General features: G+C 44.4%; 1 protein-coding gene across 1 annotated transcript in view; it reads left to right on the top strand.

Moving 5' to 3' along the window:
• The window catches only part of WWC1 (WW and C2 domain containing 1), a 297,528-nt gene that overhangs the window by 150,362 nt on the left and 126,731 nt on the right, over positions 1-20,435 (top strand). The window contains exons 2-5 of the mRNA XM_029583831.1: positions 1,489-1,598; positions 16,945-17,148; positions 18,584-18,660; positions 19,942-20,021. Of these exons, the coding sequence (XP_029439691.1) occupies positions 1,489-1,598; positions 16,945-17,148; positions 18,584-18,660; positions 19,942-20,021 (471 nt within the window). The remainder of the gene's footprint in view (positions 1-1,488; positions 1,599-16,944; positions 17,149-18,583; positions 18,661-19,941; positions 20,022-20,435) is intronic.

The following is a 20,435-nucleotide window of genomic DNA, read 5'->3' as shown; positions in this document are numbered from 1 at the left end:
GCAGGGTCCCCAGCTTCTTTTTCACTAGGGTGGTTTTCCTCAGAAGATTAGCTACAAGCTACAAACATGCCTTTGGTCTATGAGCGCAGGTGGGCTGCTGAAAATTGCCCCCAAAGTACTCATGTGGCAGATACTATGCCCTAATCCAGTATATCCAAGCAGTTGGTTGGAGTTTGGTAAATGCTGTAATCTCCCATTCAAATGTCTGTCAGGACAAAGTGAAAGGTACAAGATGGTACGATTACTGCGGGACAGCTTCATGCATCTGCCGTCACTAGAAATACACTAGGCAACTTTTTCAGCATCTCTAAAAGCCAAGACTTATCTAGTTTTATAATCTAGATTATTGCTTTTTATCAAACAACTCTAGTCACGTAGTGTATGGTTTTATTGTCCAGTTGGCCTTATCCTTGCAAGTTTCTCATCAAATGGTATTTTCCCCGTTTGGTTATTAAAGAATGGGTCAGAGGTCAGTGGCTTCCATGTGCAGCTGCTGTCTAACACGGCACCGTTGGAGTTGCTTGTAGACCAGGTCCACTTGTCTACCTGCTCAAGCCACACTCGTCCACCATCCTCTGCCTCTGTCCCAAGCGTGCTTGAACTCTCTCACGGCTGCGGCTGCTAACGCTTCTGTTGGTAGGAGGTTTATTCAAAGGTCCACTCTGCTCTCAACAAGCAATGATTTCCTTTGAGCCTCCCTCCTTCCAGCTGCATACCTCGCCTCTTGCCCTTCAGTTTAACCTTTCTCCATCCCTCTCCTTCATTCTGGTGGCAGCTCAGGTTGAACCGGCCCACGATCCCTCTGCAGTTCCTCCGGGACATGCCATGGCAGGTGCAGAGCCAAAACATCAAAACCAGGCCCTGGCATTCTGCTCCAAACCAGCTCGCCCTCCAAAATAAGGCCATAGATTATTTACATAGCAGAACACTCTTCCGTGGGCACACCTGTTTTTGTTTAGCGTCGTGCTAAGCTAATGCTTTTAGTCATACAGGCGTTCCTCTGCTGCTAACAGGGCTCACTTCAAAGCCAGGGCTCTCCTATGTCAGAACAATTGTATTTCACTGGTACTGGACTTCCTGTGCTGGCATAGGAAGCTGGCATAGTGGTAGCTGGGTTAGCATAGGCTGAGCTGATACGGCATTGAGCCTATAGGTTGACACAAGACTGGCTGAATTGGGATGGAGTGTGCACTTCATGTGGTTGTCACAGCATACACTGGATGCTCATGGCTGGCACAGTGTGCATGTAGTTGACACAGTATTGGTGAGAGTGCCACAAAGTTGGCTTTATTTTCCCCAAATGTAAGCAAATACTTCAGTTGTTTTTATTGCTGCTTTTCAATAAATGAAATCGCCAGTTTCCTTTGGCAGGTCGCAATAGAAAGTGTTTTATATTTGTGTTTATTCTTAATGGGGAAGCACGTTCTTCTCCCTCCTTTCATGCTCCTGATATTCTGAAAGAGTATCTGTCTGCATTTTCTGTTTCAGAATCACCAAACCGCTGACCTTTGCAGACTGCATTGGCGATGAATTGCCCCTGGGATGGGAGGAGGCCCACGACAAGCAAGCCGGAACTTACTATATTGACCACAACAATCGTAAGTGCTCCAGTGCCGCTTTAACAAAGTATGTGGTGGAATGGGGGATAGAATCAATAAATGGATTGACTGCATGGGTGAATTGGCACCTGCTGTATCTATTTCTGTGGTGGGGCAGTGTGTGTGTGTGTGTGTGTGGGGCGTGCAGCGTGCACTGCTGCTGCCGCCTGTGCTGTCCCTGTTCTGTTGTGAGCTTGATCTGCCGCTGCCTGTGTTGTGCCCGTTCTTCTACTGCTAAGTGCAACGTTGCACATTTTAGGTTTAGAAATCTGTGGGAGCGGCACACGTTGGAGGGTGAGATACTGATGTCCATAGAGCAGGAGCGTGACTTTGGTGTGATTATAGCCAATCCTTTCAAGGTAGCGAGACAATACGACAAGCTGGTGGCCAGAGCTGGAAGGATGGGAAAAGGCATAGCTAGTGGAAAAAGCAAGTGATTATGTCATTGATGAGATGTCATCTCGAGTATCATGTCCAGTTCTGAAGACCATATCTCCACAAGAATATAAACAAAATGGAGAGAGATGCTTCCAGAAGGCTGCGGGGTGATATTCTGCCAGGTCACCAACCTGCTTCATTTTCCCCACTGGGAAACTGGAAGATGGACGCCACCGCTGGCCCTGGTATCTTTTTTTTAATAGAAAATTACCATTACAGCAAAGATATGACAGAAACATTCAAATTCCTGAAAGGTATTAATGGCGCACATAAGAAATCCTTTTTCATTGGAACGGAAGTTTCAGAACAAGGGGTCATGATATGACACTCCGAGGATAACACACTCAAAACCTACACCACTGTATTTATTACGGTGAAAGACCTTTAAAATCCTTAGAAAAAATTTTAAAGGAAGGAGGTGATAATTTCATATATTACACTTATTTTAAGGTGCCATCCAGGTTACCTCTATAAAGTTTATAGAGGTTACCGCTATAAAGTTTATAGAGGTAACCACCTCCCTCCTTAAAAGAAATTGTTTCTAAGGATGTTAAAGGTCTTGCACTGTAATAGATGTAGTGGTGTAGGTTTTGAGTGTGTTATTATATTGGAGACTAACCTACAATAGGTGATTCAATTTTGATTGGTATGATACTCTGAGGATAATGTCAGGAAATTTTATTTTTCATGATAAAAGTAATGGATGTGTGGAATGTGGAAGTTACAGACTTCAAGAAAGTTTCCTTAATTGCAAAACGTCTGTCTGGCAGTTTGCAAGTACAGTAAAAATGAGAAGTCCTAGCAGAAATGCAGGTGCTCATGTAATTGGTCTGTCTGGGAGGCGACGCACTTCTCATGCTGACCTGATTGGTGCAGCAAGTTGGTGGTGATGAGGTGCCATCTGGAAAGGCCATGGAGACCTAGCAGGCTGATAATAGACATCCTGATTGATCCTATTCATTTCTGGAACATTGAGAAATGGTGTGAATAGTTGGTGATTGGGGATAATTGGGAAAACCACAATTATCTATGTAGGCTTTTCCCAAGCCACTCCTTATCCCTGGTTATGAGCAAGAAGGATTGGATCTATTCTTTGGTATCCTGCTGGGTACTTATGGCCTAGATTGGCCACTGTTGGAAACAGGGTGCTGGGCTTGATGGACCCTTGGTCTAACCCAGTATGGCATTTTCTTATGTTCTTATGACAAAGGATCATTGGTCATTTTTTGCTGTTATCTACAATGTTACTATGCACCATTTCTATAGTGATACTACATATATAGCACTATACAGATGCCTATAAGAGAAAGTCCCTGCTCTATGGAGCTTTGTAATCTAAGCCAAAATTTCAAACGGAGGAAAGTCCACACTAATGGGCCAATACAGTAAACCACGCGGGAGAGCGCACAGGCCACTCTCCTGTGCACGAGATTCAGAAAGTTAATTTATTTAAATTAGGGCCCGCGGTAAAAAGAGGCGCTAGGGACACTAGCGCATCCCTAGTGCCTCTTTTTTGACGGAAGCGGTGGCTGTCAGCGAGTTTGACAATTTTGCCGGTGTCGGTTCTCAAACCCGCTGAGAGCCACGGGTTCGGAAACCGGACGCCGGAAAAATTGAGTGTCCGGTTTTCAAGCCGCTTTAATTTATTTATTTATTTTTAATTTTTTTTCTATACTGAAGTTCCTGTACGAATACAGATCACACCGGTTTACATGATAACAACAAAATTCGCTTAGGAGCGTTACATATAACAAATAACATATGACATATAACATATAACAGAGAGCAACATAACTAAGGAGGCATCCAAATATGAAAAGATTTTTAAACTTAATATATAAAGCAGAACATATCTTAATATAAACATATATATTTTTAACTTTTTTTTAACTTTGGGGGCCTCCGACTTAATATCGCCATGATATTAAGTCGGAGGGTGCACAGAAAAGCAGTTTTTACTGCTTTTCTGTGCACTTTCCCAGCGCCAGCAGAAATTAACACCTACCTTTGGGTAGGCGCTAATTTCTTAAAGTAAAATGTGGCCTTGGGAATGACTAATAGCGCCCACAACATGCATTTGCATGTTGCGGGCGCTATTAGTCTCGGTGCGCACTGTACTGTATCGGCCTGTAAGTGTGCAATAAAAATACAACAGTGTGGAAACTGTAATTGTACTTTAAGATGAGTAGAAATGTGCTTACAAGTCAAATATGATTCTCATTTTTTAATAAATGAAGGAACCCCTGAAAGTTTACAACATTCATATATTACAGATCAAAGTGTCCCCTGATACAGACACCGTGTTTCATCGAGAAGGCTGCGTCGGGAGGGACAGTAAGTCTGTGGCTCATACACTATAAAGGAACAAGATAAAATGTTATTATATTATAAAAGACCAAGCAAAAGGGTTTAAACAGCAAGTGACAACGGTGACATACCTTCTACAAGTGATTTCAATGAGTGCCAGGAGCCCATACAGAAAGTAAACAAACTGGCAAACTTAAAAGACACCGATCTTGGCACTAAAACGAGTTGCAGGATCTTCTTATACATTCTGAGCTACGACCACTTCATACCTCTATTACATCACTAATTTCTCCCCTGGGTCATCACCCATGCGGACACTGTTCGGGTTGTCCCCACTCTCTATCATTAACATCGTTCAGATACACGGTCACCGGTACAGAATATGTCTTCTGTTTTACAGCAATGTGTCTCTCTGCAGGTCTGATATATGTTGTCACTGTACATTGGGAAGACTATACACCCCATTAAAGCACATGTTGAACATCGTTTGTATATTCGTACATTGCGGGATGAAGTGCCCTTGGTATCACACTGCTTATCTACTTCACACTTCCTATTTGATTTGAGATTTTTTGTGATTAATTTTCTGACACCCCCTCCAGAGGTGGCAGTTTGTCTGAACATCTGCTCCACAGAGAACAGAAGTGGATCTTCACACTATAATCATCATCCCCCAATGGCCTTAATTTAGATATTGAGTGGGTACATTTTGTTTAGACATGACTGTATATAGATGAGAGACACAGTATTGAAATCATTACTGGATTCATCGCTGTATCTACTGTTGCGGAAGTACCTTGTTTATGTCATGTATCAGTGTCTTCTAACCATGATTATAACTTACCTTATGTTGATTGGTCAACCTATTTACCATGTGACCCTTTGTGACTGTACAGCTCATTTTCACGCCAAGATCGGCGTCTTTAAGTTTGCCAGTTTGTTTACTTTCCATACAGGCTCCTGGCACTCATTGAATGCACTTGTAGAAGGTATGTCGCCATTGTCACTTGCTGTTTAAACCCTTTTGCTTTGTCCTTTATATTATAATAATGCTTTATCTTGTTCCTTAATAGTGGATGAGCTGCAGCCTTCTCAACGAAACACTGTGTCCTTGTCAGGGGACACTTTGATCTGTAATATATGAATGTTCTAAAGATTCAGGAGTTCCTTTGTTTATTAGAAATGAGAATCATATTTGACTTATAAGCACATTTCTACTCATCTTAAAGGATGATTTACAGTCTACGCACTCTTTTGTGTTTGTATTGCTTTGTAATCTAACCAAGGCAACACAGATAAGAGAAATAAGAGATTTCAGGTGATATTTTACCTGTTGCTTGTGCTGTGCCAGTCTGTAGATATGTCATTTTTTTATGTTAATTATTTGCCTTTCCCAGCTCTTAATAATGATGTGGTTACTTTCTAACATTTTTAGAATTTAGAATATATAATTATTGGAGAAAATGTGCTTGTCTGTTAATGAATTCAAATCTATTCTGTTATTTCCTTTCTCTCATAGTCTCTTCCGTTGTAGCCTCTGACAGACGCCTCTCCTTGTGTCATGGACTGAAGTGTACAGTTAGGCGTTCTGTCATTCATCCCTAGTTCCTGACTGCATCTGTGGTGACTGTAATAGTGTAACAAGGTTCATTTCTGAAGATCAGAGCCCTGGAGTTGACTTTGCTGCTGATAAGGTTTCATAAATCAAATCTGTGTGTGATCTGTTTGAAGCAGCTATGCACATTCCTTGTGCCATGCACACAGATGTCACATGGTCAATGCTAGAGAGATAAGAGTGGGGAATATCCAGGAGTGCTTCCTCTTTCCTGCTAGGCTGCTCTGTGGCGTGGTCGTTTTCACGTTTCCGTGAGGTTAATAGGCAAGAGGTGCTAGTTTTTCCAGTGACTCTTTTCTTGCTCATTTTAATCTGCCCCCATGGCTTCGTATCTCAAGCTATTTTGGATCCACTCCAACCTGGCCTCCGCCCTCTACATTCCACAGAGACAGCCGTTGCCAAGATCTCCTGTGACAACGTCATGGCCAGGGCCCTTTTACTCGATCCTTATCCACTACTTTCAACATTGTTGATCCCAGTCTGTTCCTTGATATGTTCTCTTCACTTGGATTTCAGGACTCCATTCTCCCTTGGTTACCTCTTCCATCACTCTTTTACTGGATTCTCCTCCACTGCCATCCGATTATCAAACTTCTCTCTCTCTACTCATTCCTTTAGTGCCCTATCCCCTTCCATGGTTATCAGTACCATCCTTATCCATTTACTCCCAGATCCTGAGCATAGGTTTGGAAAAGCAAGTAATTAAATCCAAAATTCAAATTACATCTCTGCACCAGAAATTTCCTCAAGAATCCAACCCCAGATGGAGAAGTTATGGGAACACCCTTCCTTTGACTGGAAAAAGTCAGTGCTGCTAGGTCAGCTGAAGGTGATTTCCTGCTGAACTTAGCCAGCTAGATTAAGTTTGCTGTTTGGACGGACTAACTTACGGGCCGATGCAGTAAAGTGCGACTTAATATCATAGCGATATTAAGTCGGAGGCCCCAAAAATAAAAAAAAATTAAAAAAAAAAATTTAAAATCTGCCCGCAGCCCGTGGGTTGGAAGACAGATGCTCAATTTTGCCGGCACCCATTTTCCGAACCCATGGCTGTCTGCGGGTTCGAGAACTGATGCCGGTAAAATTGAGCATTGGCTATCAAACCTGCTGACAGCTGCCGCTTCTGTCAAAAAGGAGGCGCTAGGGGCGCGCTAGTGGCCCTAGCGCCTCCTTTTACCATGGGCCCTAATTTTCATACAGGCGGATAATGAATCGCGCGCCCAGGACACTGGCCTGTGCATGCGTCGGGAGAGTGGGCGCTCACAGGCTCTCCAGCGACTTTTACTGTATCGGCCCGTTAAATGGATAAATGTAGGCAGCAAGATCTGGAAAGCAGCACCAGCTGGCTAAATCAAAAACCCATCCCAACCACATCTCTGAGGTCACTCATTTTTTTGACTGACTAAATTTAGGAATTTTCACCCTCACAGTTCTAGATTTATTTTATTTATTTATTTATTTATTTATTTATATTTATATTCCGCTTTTCACACTTTTTTTCAGCACTTCAAAGTGGATTACATTCAGGTACTGTAGGTATTTCCCTATCCCCCAGAGGGCTTACAATCTAAGTTTGTACCTGAGGCAATGGAGGGTAAAGATTCTTCTGAAAATTCACTCCTAGTTGTTTAACAGGCTCTGGGGATTCATAGACTTTCCTCATTTTGTCTGTTCTCATTTTTCTCCATTATCTTCTCTCCGGCCAGTTGCGCACAGGGCACAGCTTCTTCCTTGCTGGTCTAGAGTTGGAAGAGACATCCCCTCTGAAATTCAACCCTTCAGTTCCACTGGTGCTGGTGGTTATCCTCCCACCATGTTTTCTAGCTCTGACGGACACGACCAAGACACAAGGCGAGTACCTTTTAACCCAGCCATAGGGTCCAGGGACCCAGGGACCAAAATAATGAAACAAAGCTGACTTGTACCTTAAGCCTGAGGATTGAACCAAAGCCTTCTATTTCAACTCGGTTTATAAAGATTATGGGACCATTTTCAGCGGAGCTACAAAATACATGGACACTTTACTACATGTACTTGCAGCTAATATTCAAAGAAAAATCATCCGGGTAGTTTCTCTTGGAAAATCAGCCAGAGTAATGTTTTTGCATGCACAAAGCACCCAGTTACCTCATACCAGCTTTTTGTGAGGGGAAGGGGTTGTGGAGAAGGCGTTAAATAACGCGCATGTGCTTGCTGTTTTATTCACCCACCTGGAACAGGTCATTGGGTTTCACCTAGCTAAAAGGATGCATAACGTGGAAACCCCTACATAATGTTAGTTGGGCAAAAAGAGGCAATTTTCCAATAGGCCATTTCATCCAGGTAATTTGGTAATTGCCTTCTGGGAAACCTCTGAGGTTTGACTTCTCTGCGTTAATAGCGATGAAAGAAAAGATCGGCATCCAATCCACTGTGCAGGGCGCCCTGCTGCACCTCCAATTGTTTCAAGCAGAGTTTGCTGAGCTAAGTCAGCACTTAGCCCTCTGAGCAGAGTAATCTCTGGATCCTTATAGAAGGCAGTTTTCAGAGGAATTTGTATGGGTAACTAAGCAGGCTGAAAGTGCTTTCCCCATCAGTAACCGAAGACGTGCATGTACTTTCACCGTGCTTGTCCAACATGGGCGGGGACGGCCGAAAAGTGTATGCAGGAATTTATGAAATCTATGATGCTATAAAGCAGGTACAAAGTTTGCAAGCACTTTTCCTTTTTGACCTTCTGCTCCTTTGTACTTCCAACTCAGTCAGAACCAGGGCTAGGTCTGGTGCAAGGAGCCTTCATTTGCAACTACTTAAGAACATAAGAACATACCACACTGGGTCAGACCAAGGGTCCATCAAGCCCAGCATCCTGTTTCCAACAGTGGCCAATCCAGGCTACAAGTACCTGGCAAGTACCCAAAAACTGTCTATCCCATGCTACTGATGCTAGTAATAGCAGTGGCTATTCCCTAAGTCAACTTAATTAATAGCAGTTAATGGGCTTCTCCTCCAAGAACTTATCCAAACCTTTTATTAAAGCCAGCTACACTAACTGCACTAACCACATCATCCGGCAACAAATTCCAGAGCTTAATTGTGCACTGAGTGGGAATTATTTTCCTGTATTTTTATATCTCCTCATCCCCAGCATACCAAGTCCGGTCATTGCAGTGATAGCCCTGGGCTAGTGGGCATGCACCTTCTGAAACCCTGCAGTCCTGGGCGCTGAATCTGGCCAACAGGTGTCTCCCCAGCCCTAACCAGTCTAGAAAGCAGAAAATCCTACGTGGGGATCGAATCTGGGAGCTTCCGTGTGGCAGTCCTAAGCACTTGCCTCCTGAGCTGTTGGACTGGCCCCATGCTGAGTTTCCCTTTAAAGTTGGCTGCAGACCCAACAATGCCCTTAGTGCCAATCAGAGCATGACATCCACATGTTGGCATGGTCTCTGTTAACACAGGCTGCTACCCCAGCACTAGTAACTGCAGAAAAAAATATATTTCTGCAAGTATATTTTTGGGCTACTGCCTTTAGTGACTGAGAGTTCTGTTTCCTCCGGCATCACAGTATGTTCAGTTCTGTGTGCAATGTATTAACCACCATCAGTTCTTTATTAACCAAGCCTGAAAACAACTGATAATAAGCATTGTATAGTTAATGAAGTTTCATTCAGCTCCATACTGTCGACACTAATCAAACATTTGTGTTAAAATGGTATTTTTTTCTTTCTAATCACCTACATGTCATCTGTCAAGTTATTAGAGCAGGAAACTGAAAGGCTATTAAAATTCCAACACACTATGGAAATGTTCATGCGTCACTTACAAACGTTCATGTAAGGCTCCATTTGGTTTTTAGTTAACATGTTTTACCATTAATTTTAGAAAGTGTGGGTGTAGCATTTCATTTCCTGCCAGCTTGGTTGAGAGTGGTTTTATCCACTCTCATGTTTCTCCTCACTCTGTCCCCTCCAGCTATCATCCAGAACTGCCATCCTACAGGACCTCAAGTGGTTCCCTTCGTCCTGCCCCCCAAGTACTGCAGCACCCGCTATGGCAGGCACAGCAGAAAGCAGCTGCCTAAAGAGCTACTTCTGGTGCTACTTCATGAACAGCCACTAGGTGTCACTCTAAAACCAATGTGTACCCCTTGTGGGACTCCGAGTGCTGCTTCATTAAAACTCATCATCCTGATTCTTCATGATCATCAAAAGAAAGCAAGTGAGATTTTCTTAGCAGAATAAGAGTATTTTAGAATGTATTAAAAGGGGCTGGCCTGGTGGCTGAGTGGCATTGCTGTCTGTTGCTGTGCAGAAGGACCTAGGTTAAAATGTTGGGCCAGGTCTTAGGTTGGCTGGGACTAGAGTTGGGGATGTTGTGGAAGCACAGTTTGTAGCCCTTGAGGGAAGGGAGCCTTTGCTCAACAGTTACACCTACTGGCCGGACATAAAATATTATTATTCTCCATGTTATTTGTATCTGCGCCTCGGCCTTCTTGTTATATGGTTTTGTTAAGTTAACCCCTAAGTTTGATGTAAACCGGCCTGATATGAAGCTTGTCATGAAGTTCGGTATAGAAAAATGTTAAATAAAATAAATAAATAAAATAGTGGGAAAGCCCTGGGCAATTTTAAATGAAGGCTCATGGCACCATAACCCAGTAGAGGCTAGTTCTGGATAAACTGGAAACCCAGAGAAGGAGGAAGAACCTGGCAGATCACATGTACAATAATAAAAAAGAATTCTATATAAGCATATACTTTTAAAATGCGTTTATCTTTGGGGAGGGAAGGAAGAGAAAATCTGCAAACTTTTCCAGAAACATGTTTTTCTGTGTCTCACCCCAATGAATCATGCCTTCAGTAACTTAACTTGTATGTCAGATTGTTGGATGTAAGTAAGAAAATCTGGTATAAAAAATATTGACCGAGAAGCAAGAACTGGTAATTTTACAGTGGGGTGTGTTTTCTCCAGGGATGCCTGATTTGGAAACCAGTGGCATGATTGTGTTCCTCCCCCTACACTGGATGCTTTGTTAACATGGAGGCTACAGCACGTCCTAGTTCCTGTCTCTTATTTATTTATTTAGTCACATTTTATATACCGATATTCATAGGAGCTTCATATCGGTTTACATCATAAGTCATGTTAGAAATCCAAAATGTATAACATAATTAATAGGTAAAACAATCTAAAATAACATATAAAACATTTAAAATTATAATAATTCGGTAAATAAAATTTAACATAATTACATAGAAACCATTAAAACTAATATTAATACAATATAAATATTAATATAAAATAAGTCTCTTGTATTTACATCAAGCCTTCTTCTCTCTATAGACGTGTAATGGAACGTATTTGAGCTTATCTTGATTGGAATGCTAGCTTTCCTTTCAGGGGGCATTGTTTTTCCTTTGATCATTACTAGGTAGCTGAACAGGTTCTTTATTTATAAGAGGTCATTTATGTTCTCCTCTCAGTGAGGCCTTTTGGGAGCTTGGAGATCAGAGCCTGTGAAAACTTCAGGAAATGAAGACAACAGGGTTGTGTGGTGTTGCAGTTCTCTGTAAAACGATGCTCCTTTAGCACTGGCGGCATGCAGAGCAGGTGGCCTGCATAAATTCTTTCAGTAGGAACAGCGAGTGATGCTACTTCTGGGTAGGGTCGTGCTGCACAGGAGTAATCTTCACCCATGGCAAGTCCTGTAGCTCGGATACCATCAATAAACGCCCCTAGAAACCGGTGTTTTTGGGAAGGAATAGTCTGTGCACATGCATGCCCTCAGGCAAAGATGAGGGTATCCCCTAATAAACGCTGGGTGACTGTTACAGATGGTAACTTAGGTTGATGCTACCTTGTGGCACACCCAAGCAGGGAGGACTAGAAGATCAATAATATGGATGGGAACCCTGAGCAAGTAGAAACGCCTTTTAGAAGTTTAGGGCTGAGCGTGATGTCCAAGAGATGAAGCCTACTGATTCCAGACAGAGGTCAGCAGCTGCATACACAGAAAAGCCCTGTCTGCACTCACAAAGCCTCCTAAGAGATTTGATCTGCGGAACAATTTGCAGTATTAACTTGTGCAAACACTGAGTAAAGAAAAGGGAGGTGATACAGAAGTTAATTTATAAGCTGATGCTACTTTGTGGCTGATTGTAATATTGCACTGTTTTTCTACTTCCTGTCTCTGTTGTTACTTTAACATCGTGTGTTGCTTGCTGGGTAATGCAACATGACACCCGTTCACTAGCAGCTTTCTGTTGTCTTTATTTCTACATATGAAAAAGGTTCTGCACCCAGGAGAGTGGCAGTAGAGACTTCTACCAGTGTGACTTGCAGAGAAAAATCTGAGGAGAGCCACTATTTATGTTATTTATTTAGAAACTTTTATATACCGATATTAGTGGGGACATCATACCGATTTACATTTGAACAAAAAGGCTTGAAAATACATGTTAACAGGGGAAGCGAACTGGGAGATGGATAACAAGGAGCAGCGTGGAAGGAAAGATTAACATAACAGCAACAAGCATAAGTTAACAGTATAGTTAGTTCCTTAATATAAGGAGGTTGTGATCACCATGGGACGGTGCAGGGATGGGGTGGAGGGGGAACTATTCAGGATAGGCTTGTTTGAATAGTAGCGTTTTACATTTTTTTTTGAATTTGATTGAGCATGGTTCGAGGCGCATGTGTACAGGGAGGGAGTTCCAGAGAGAGGGGCCTGCAATAGAGAGGGCACGATCGCGAGTGGAGGAGATGTGGGCTGTTTTCAGAGAGGGAACATGTAGTGTGTCCTTGTTGGTGGATCTGGTGGGGCGGGTGGACTGTGGGATATTGAAGGGGATGTCGAGCCAATTGAAGTTGTGGGTGTGGATGGATTTGTGTATTATGGTCAAGGTTTTGTAGTGAATGTGGGAGAGGATGGGGGAGCCAGTGAAGGTCTTTGAGGATGGGGGGTAATGTTTTCGTATTTGCGTGTGTTAGTGATGAGTCTTGCTGACGCGTTTTGCAACATTTGTAAAGGTTTTATGGTAGAGAGGGGGAGCCCTAGGAGGAGTGCATTGCAGTAATCAAGTTTGGATGTTATGGTGGCTTGTATTACTGTGCGGAAATCCTGGGTGTACAGTAGGGGTCTGAGTTTCTTGAGTACGTTGAGCTTGAAAAATCCTGTTTTGAGAATGGAGTTGATGTATGGTTTCATAGTTGATGGTCTAGGAAGACACCGAGGTCCCTGACAAAGGGTTGTGCTATGATGAGGTTGAGTTTGGGGTTGTTAGGCTGAAGGGGGTGGGGGCAGAGTGTGAGGATATGAGGAGGAGTTCAGTTTTATTAGTATTGAGGGCAAGGTGTAGGTTAGTGAGCAGCGAGTTGATGGCTGTAAGACAGTTTTGCCAGTGTTCTAGTGCATCAGAAATGGAGGTGTGGATGGGGATGATGATCTGAACATCATCCGCGTAAAGGTAGAATTTGAGCTTGAGTTCGGAGAGTAAATGGCACTAAATGGCACTAAAGTGAGAAGGGTTTCATTCTAGTGCCCCGAATCTGCCCTGAGAACTCAAAAGTTCAGTGGAGAAAGAGGCAATCCTTAGGCTGACTATAAGCATAGGAATCCCTGGGAGTATCTCGAGGGGGTTTGTTGTCGGTGGAAGCCCCTATCTGCTGATAAACTGTATTTTTATGACACTGAATTTTTTTGTTTTGCTATGGATGTTACCAGGGAGGTGTGTATTTTGTTGGGTTATTGCTACTCCACAAGTATCTCAGTAAATTTTTGCTTTTGGAACAAGCCTATGCTGTTGGGGATGTGCTTTCTTACAGTAGGCAAAGAGAAGGTTCCCAGCTCCAATGGCCCTGAAGCTCGCTGTAGGAAGAATCCAGGGATCCCCACTGTGGCATGCATGCTTGCCCAGCAGCTCCCAGATGTGCCTCATTGCCCTGTTCAGAAATAGAAGAGGGAATAGCATGGTTTTACATGTTGGACTCTCACCTGTATCTGCTTTTCTGAGATTTATAAATTGGAAAATTTAAAATCGTGTTGCAAAATTTGGGGAGAATGATTTGTAAAGTTGATGGGCTAAATTCACCTGCAAATTCTGGTAACTGGCTCCTAGATGACTCATTTGTGGGCTGCTGCAAATCGTGGCAAACTGTGAAGTGAAAAAGCTATGGCTTGTTGGGTTTTCCGTATACAATTTACTGCAGCTCCCTGTGAAGCCTTTGTGACAAGCCTGGGGAAGAATCTGCAAGAAGTCTGTTTTGGTAAAACGTACCTGGAAAAAATGCTTCTGTCATAACTTCAGATCCTGAGCCCAGTTAGGATTTCCCTTTGTAGATCTGCACCTGCCAGGTAGATTTACAGTGCAGGTGACTTGCTGTCTCTGGACATTTCTTGCTGCTGAGATATTCGCTTTATAGCTATCCTCAATGTCCACTGGCTACGGCTGCATTGGCTGAATGTTTGTGCAAAGCAGGTTCACAGATATTAAAAGGAGTAGACCGTAAGTAAATAGGCAACTTAACAAATTGAAAAGGATTGTCATAAAGGAAAGGAAACTGGTAAGAACCCAAGGGCCTGCTGTTTTAATAACAAGTCCCCAAGGTGCATGGGAAGCTAAAGCAAGGTCAAGTTTTTTCCAAGCCCTTGCGTTTCTTAGAAGAATAATTTACCCAATCATGGGCCTTGGTTCCAGTGGTTTTAAATCACTGAACGCTTACAGCCTTCCATGTTCAGAGGCCTAGCACCGCCAGACCTGCAGTTTATTTTGTAGTTACAGTATTATGGAATTGAGACCTTTCTTTTGATGATATTTTTTGGGACATCTGATGCAGAACTGTTTTGATACACGGGCCATGTTGGATGGTTGTTTTATGGCTTCACCTGCTAGACAATGTGATTTTGGAGCTTCATCGGCTTTGGGAAGTAGCTACAGTTTGGTACCATTCATACTGCGCTGCACAAAAGTGCAGTCATGCATTTGGGTTGCAGAAATCCAAGGGGAAGGGGTGAGAGTGGTGAGTGGGAGGGAGGGAGTGAATATGAGTGAGATGGAAGGGGGTGAGTAGAAGGGGGTTGATGACTGATAGGGAAGGGGAGAAGGTGAGTGACTGAGAAGTGAGTGAGAAAGCAGGGAAGGGGGCGTGAGAAAGTGGAAGAGGGGAGTGAGAATGAGAGGGTAGGTGTGTGTCTGTAAGAGAGAGGGGGAAAAGCTTGAGTGTTCCCTTTTCCTCTGCCCACCAACCTCTCCTCCACTAGAACCTCAGGGTTACTGGAAATCAAAAGTTACCATGTATGGAGAGGGGAACATTTTTTATCCTTATTCATTTTAATTATTGGATGTTGTTTGATACATCTCCTGTTTTGAAATATTGAATTGATTTTTAGGAAATATTAAAAGGTTTTTTTATCCTTATTCTTCTTAGTTATTAGATGTTCTGTTCATCAGCTGTTTTGAAATATTTTTCTTAGTATGGTTTATTATGATTGATTTTGTTTTGTTAAGAATGGTGATGTTTCTGTTTTTGCATTATTGCACTGCATTTGAGTCATTTGAGTCTGGCTGGGAGGTCTGGGAGGGGGGAGAGCCTGGGGAGCACCACTGCTGAGGACTGGAAGGGTAGGAAAGCAAGACTGCTATTGCTTCTGTCTCTCGGAGATGGCACTTGGGAAGAATTTGATTTCCTCTGTGTCATTTTTGGGAAATATGCATCTTTTTATTTTCTTTGATTTATATTCTGCTTTTTGGAACCTCAGAGCAGATTACATTCAGATGCTAAAGGTGGGCTGTAATGAGGCTGCAGCTCTGGAAAAAAGGACACATTTGGAAGGATTTTCCCCTTTTTTCCCTGATGGTCAGAAGTGGAAACATTGGACATTGTCCCTCCCAAACACTCCTGGCCCCTCAGCTGTTTCTGTTTGCTTGCAGTAGCTTGGAGGGAAGGGGCGGCCTGACCCATCTGCAGGCGGGGAGCTCACCACAGCCCCTCGGTTCTTGTCTTTTCTGGGCTTTGCATCCTTGTGCCTTTCGCCTCTGAGGAGGGAGAACCTGGGTAGCAACAGGAAGGGATGATGGAAAGGATGGCCCTGGCCTGCCAGTACGTTTTGGGGGAGATTTGGGAAATGGCCTCCCCAGGAACTCTGCATCTGTGGACTTTCTCCAGACTGTGAGGAAGGGCCGGGTTGCTAGGGTGTGCGGGGTTTGGCTTTCTTTCATCGTTTTATTTAGTTCGGGTCATGATTAAAAAATGTGCTGGAAATATCTAAAAAAACAAAACCTCCTCCATCAAATTTACCCCACAGCTGTAGGGTCCGATCAGGGGAGGATCAAGCGGGCATCGCTCTTGCCCCATTGGGACCCTACGGCTATGGGAGAAGTTTAAGGGGACCGTGGGGGGTGGGAGGGGGACTTTTTAATTTTGGCGGAAGCAGGGCAGGCAAGAAAGAAAATTACATTAAAAAAAAAAAAACCGCAAACAAAATGTAATTTTTATTTATTTAATACATATATAATCTGCCAATCCACAAATTTGCAAAACGAAACAGGAAATGTTTTCAACGAAAGCACATCCCTAGCTCCTACTTTGAAAATGTACCCAGAGACCAAGCTCCCATGACATTTGCATTGGCTTTCTCTGCCGATGCTTTTCTCATGGCAAATAGCTCGGATAGATGTGAAAACACAACCTAGGTGAGCTTTGTACCTTCTTCCCCGGGATCCTGGCATGGACTTCAGCTGGGCTAAGCTCGGGCACTTCTTACCAGCTCTGTTACCAGGGTGAGTGCCTTCTGTCCCCTCTGTGTTGCTGTGCAAAGAGCTGGCGGCAGCAGTATGGGCGCCCGTACACTGGAACAGGTTACCTCTGGAAACTGTGATCGCTCCCGTAGCCCAGGTGGTAAGACAAACAGAACCTGCCCAGAGGCAGAGAGTGGGCTAGATGACCTCTTCAGGTCTCTTCCAGGAAGTCCTCCTGTGATCCTTAAAGATCCTGTGACCTCTCTTCCAGAAAGCACACAGATTGAGGACCCTCGGGTGTTGTGGCGGCAGGAGCAGGAGCGCATGCTGAAGGACTACCTTGTACTGGCCCAGGAGGCCCTGCTGGCTCAGAAGGAGATCTTCCAGGTGAAGCAGCAGAGGCTGGAGCTGGCCCAGCAGGAGTACCGGCAACTGCACGATGTCTGGAAACACAAGCTGGGCTCCCAGACGAGCTGTGAGTACATTGTGGCAATAGAGGCACACGGACAGGGCTCATGTACAAGTGACAGAGCGTTGGATCACGTTCACATGTGCAAGGCACTGCTCCCGCCAGTCTATTGCTTTTGGGCCAGAGGTGTGCATTGGGGGTTTTCATCAGCTAGGCCATGGGAGGAGGGGCTTGGGGTTCCTGGGCAAAATCTTGGCTTCTCCTGCACTGTGTGCCGCTCCCTCTGTACCATCCACACTGCAAGATGAACAGCGGTGCTGGCATTTCAGAGGGCGCAGTGTGCTTAGAGGGAAGTCTGCTGGCATGTGTGCTAAACTCCTGAGCCCAGCTTTTGATCTTTGTGATAATAGCTAAGTATGGAGGTGTGCAGTGGGCTGGCAGTGTGGATTTCCCCATTTATCTGTACTGCAAACATATCAAAAGCATCCCTGAGGCCTACCATGGAAAATAAGGAACCTGATAAAAGCCAGTAATAATTATTTCTGTGATTCATTGTGTGTTCTCTTTGTATTTATAATTATACTGCAGAATAAATTTTTAAATATTTAATAAAACTCAAGTTTCATTGCAAGAGCCCAATCCTGCCCAAGAGTCAGTCCCTTCTGCTGGAGACCGTTGTACAATATATACACATGCAGGTATCCCTGCCCCAAGAGCTTACAGGCTACGTGGGTACCACAGTGCCAATGACAGATGCATTGAACTTAGGGATCCAGCCTCTTTCCAAATTATTCTAACCAGTACGCCAAGCCTGTCCCCACCTCCTCAGAGGATCGCCAGGGGTACCTGATCTTGTGTTAGTAGCTGCAAGCACTTCCGTCATGGGAGTGAAAATAACATTTCTGATCTCACAATGCACAGAAGGGTGGGAGAAAGCTTTGATTATGTATTGCTGCTGCGGAATCCTCTACAAGCTGCGAAACCTCTTGGACTAATATAAGAATTAGTCAAAGATACTTGATACGCATGAGCGGAGTCCCTTCCACAGAAATGTGGAAAATGATGGTGAGAGGTAGTAAAGGCTGTAAGACCCAATAATCGGCCCAGTTTATATCCTGGTGCAGTGCCTGAGACCTCGGCTTCTCCAAGGCTCCCCCCTCCCCCCCCCTTCACCTTCTCTGCATTCATTCCAAGCTTTCCTGAATTCTTTGCAGCCACCACCCACCTCATGAAGCCCTTCCATGCATCCAACACACCTTCAACTCACTTGTTTTCATATTACTTACATTTCAAAATAATTAACTATTAGGCTGCATTTAATATTGTGAAAAACTGGACTTGATTTCATTGTGACATCTGCGCGGTGTCAGAAGTGGTGCAGTATGTGGTACCAGCCTGCAGCTTCCGGCTCTCCCCTGGGACTCTGCTCTGCATTTTACGCTTGGTCTTCCTTGTATGAGGCGTGCCACGTTTGGGCTCACTCTGACCTCCTGTCTTCCAGTGGTGTCCGGCTCCTCGTCCAGCTCGAAGTATGACCCTGACATCCTGAAGGCGGAAATCGCAACCACAAAATCCAGGGTAAGAAGGACTCGGGTGAGGCTTCCTTTCCTTTCCCAAGCCTGTAACATTCCAAGATATCGTGGCGAGGCTGAGTAAAGCCTGCAGAAGCAGCGTCTTCCTGACCCAGACTCACTTGTTGGGGGGACAATTGCTGTCAGCGGGTGGCACTTTGAGATCATCTCATCCATCCTGTCTGCCAGACAGTGAACATAGAAATGATGGCAGAAAAGGACCAACTGATCCACCCAGTCTGCCCAGCAAGCTTATGCTTATGCCGGTTTCTGCTGCATTGTGCAGGCTACCCCCCATGCTTATCAGTTTCCCAGACTATAAAAGTCAGGGCCCTCGGATGCTGTTGAATCCAATTTCTCTTTTCTCACTGCTGTTGAAGCATAGAGCAATGATGGAGTTGCATTAACAGAATCAAGGCTTATTTGTTAAGGGTGGCCACACCAGCAAGTTATCCCCAGTTACCCCCATGCACTCTCTTCTTTAAATCTATCCTCTAGCCTTTAGGGATCCACAGTGTTTATCCCATGCCCCTCTGAATTACTTGACTGTTTTTGTCTTCACCTCCTCCGGAAGGGCATTCCAGGCATCCACCACCCTCTCCGTGAAGAAATACTTCCTGACGTTGGTTCTGTGTTGCCCTCCCTGGAGTTTCATTTCATGACCCCTAGTTCTATTGAACTTTGGAGTCCACAGAGCTCCTTCTCTCTCAGCCCCTGGCCTCTTCCCTCTGCCCAAGCGGGGTTCAGCTGTTAGCCCTCTGTGGCTTGCACAGTGAAAAGAGCTGGTGGAGCATTGAGGTCACACAAGAAGAGAGCGCACCTCGTGCTTGCATGTTGGCCTCCAGGAGTGCAAGAACCTGTTTTGGCTGCTAATCTAAGTCGATGTACAAGAAAGCTCTGCAGGCGGCTAGATGCTGCAGCAGTTTCCTTATGGCAGGATAAAGTTTGGCTTTAAGTAAGCAAATATGACATTTGGTTGTGCTGTAAGTTCCTCTTTCTCAAAGTGGCTTTTGCCGCTGGATTTCTATTTAGCAAAGGAACAAGTAATGTTTTGTATCAGCTAATATGAGGGAAAGGAGTGTTTCGTGCTGGCATAGGGAGCGTGGCTTCGGCTTCCTTGGGTCTATATTTGCGGCATTGCTTGCAACCTTGCCTGCAGGAGTAACGATACGGTCCCAAAGCATTCTGCCTTTTGCTGGGGCGGTCTGGAAGCTTTTGTTTTACAATGGCAGTAGATGTCAAACAAAACAGTTCTGCTCACACTGCTCTTGTCTTGCTCTCTCCACAGGTGAATAAACTGAAACGAGAGGTCCTCTACATGAGACAGGAGCTGCACTACAAGGAGAACGGCTTCCAGACGCTGAAGCAGTAAGTGTGTAGGAGTGCAGCCCAGTTAAACAGGAGCAGCTGCACAGTGGAGCAGTTTAAAGTGTGCTTTAATTTCCTGGCAGATTCTGTGCAGTGTATTATAAATCCAAACCCTTAGAAATCCAGCCCTTAGGAAAGCAGACCAGACCAGAGAGCACAGCCACTCCCCAAAGGTGCCAAATCAAAGGTGTTCTACACATTACAATGCTAAATCCTAAGCCACACAAATACCCTTTGGGCCAGCTGTACTCTTTTTCCCCTCTTTTGTGCTCGGTACATCTTTCCCAAAGATCTTTGCCTGCACATTGCACGGAGCTTGCCTTCCCTTCGGCACACAGGTCCCCTGCTTGGCCAGCCAGAGTCAGGCTGGGGAAGAGCACAGGCTTTGTGCGACACAGGGGGGCATCTTGGGAA

Source organism: Rhinatrema bivittatum, chromosome 18 (assembly GCF_901001135.1).
Source record: "Rhinatrema bivittatum chromosome 18, aRhiBiv1.1, whole genome shotgun sequence".
In the NCBI taxonomy this organism is placed as follows: domain Eukaryota; kingdom Metazoa; phylum Chordata; class Amphibia; order Gymnophiona; family Rhinatrematidae; genus Rhinatrema; species Rhinatrema bivittatum.
The sequence above is the reverse complement of the archived record's forward strand: the minus strand, read 5'-3'. Positions and strand labels throughout refer to the sequence as shown.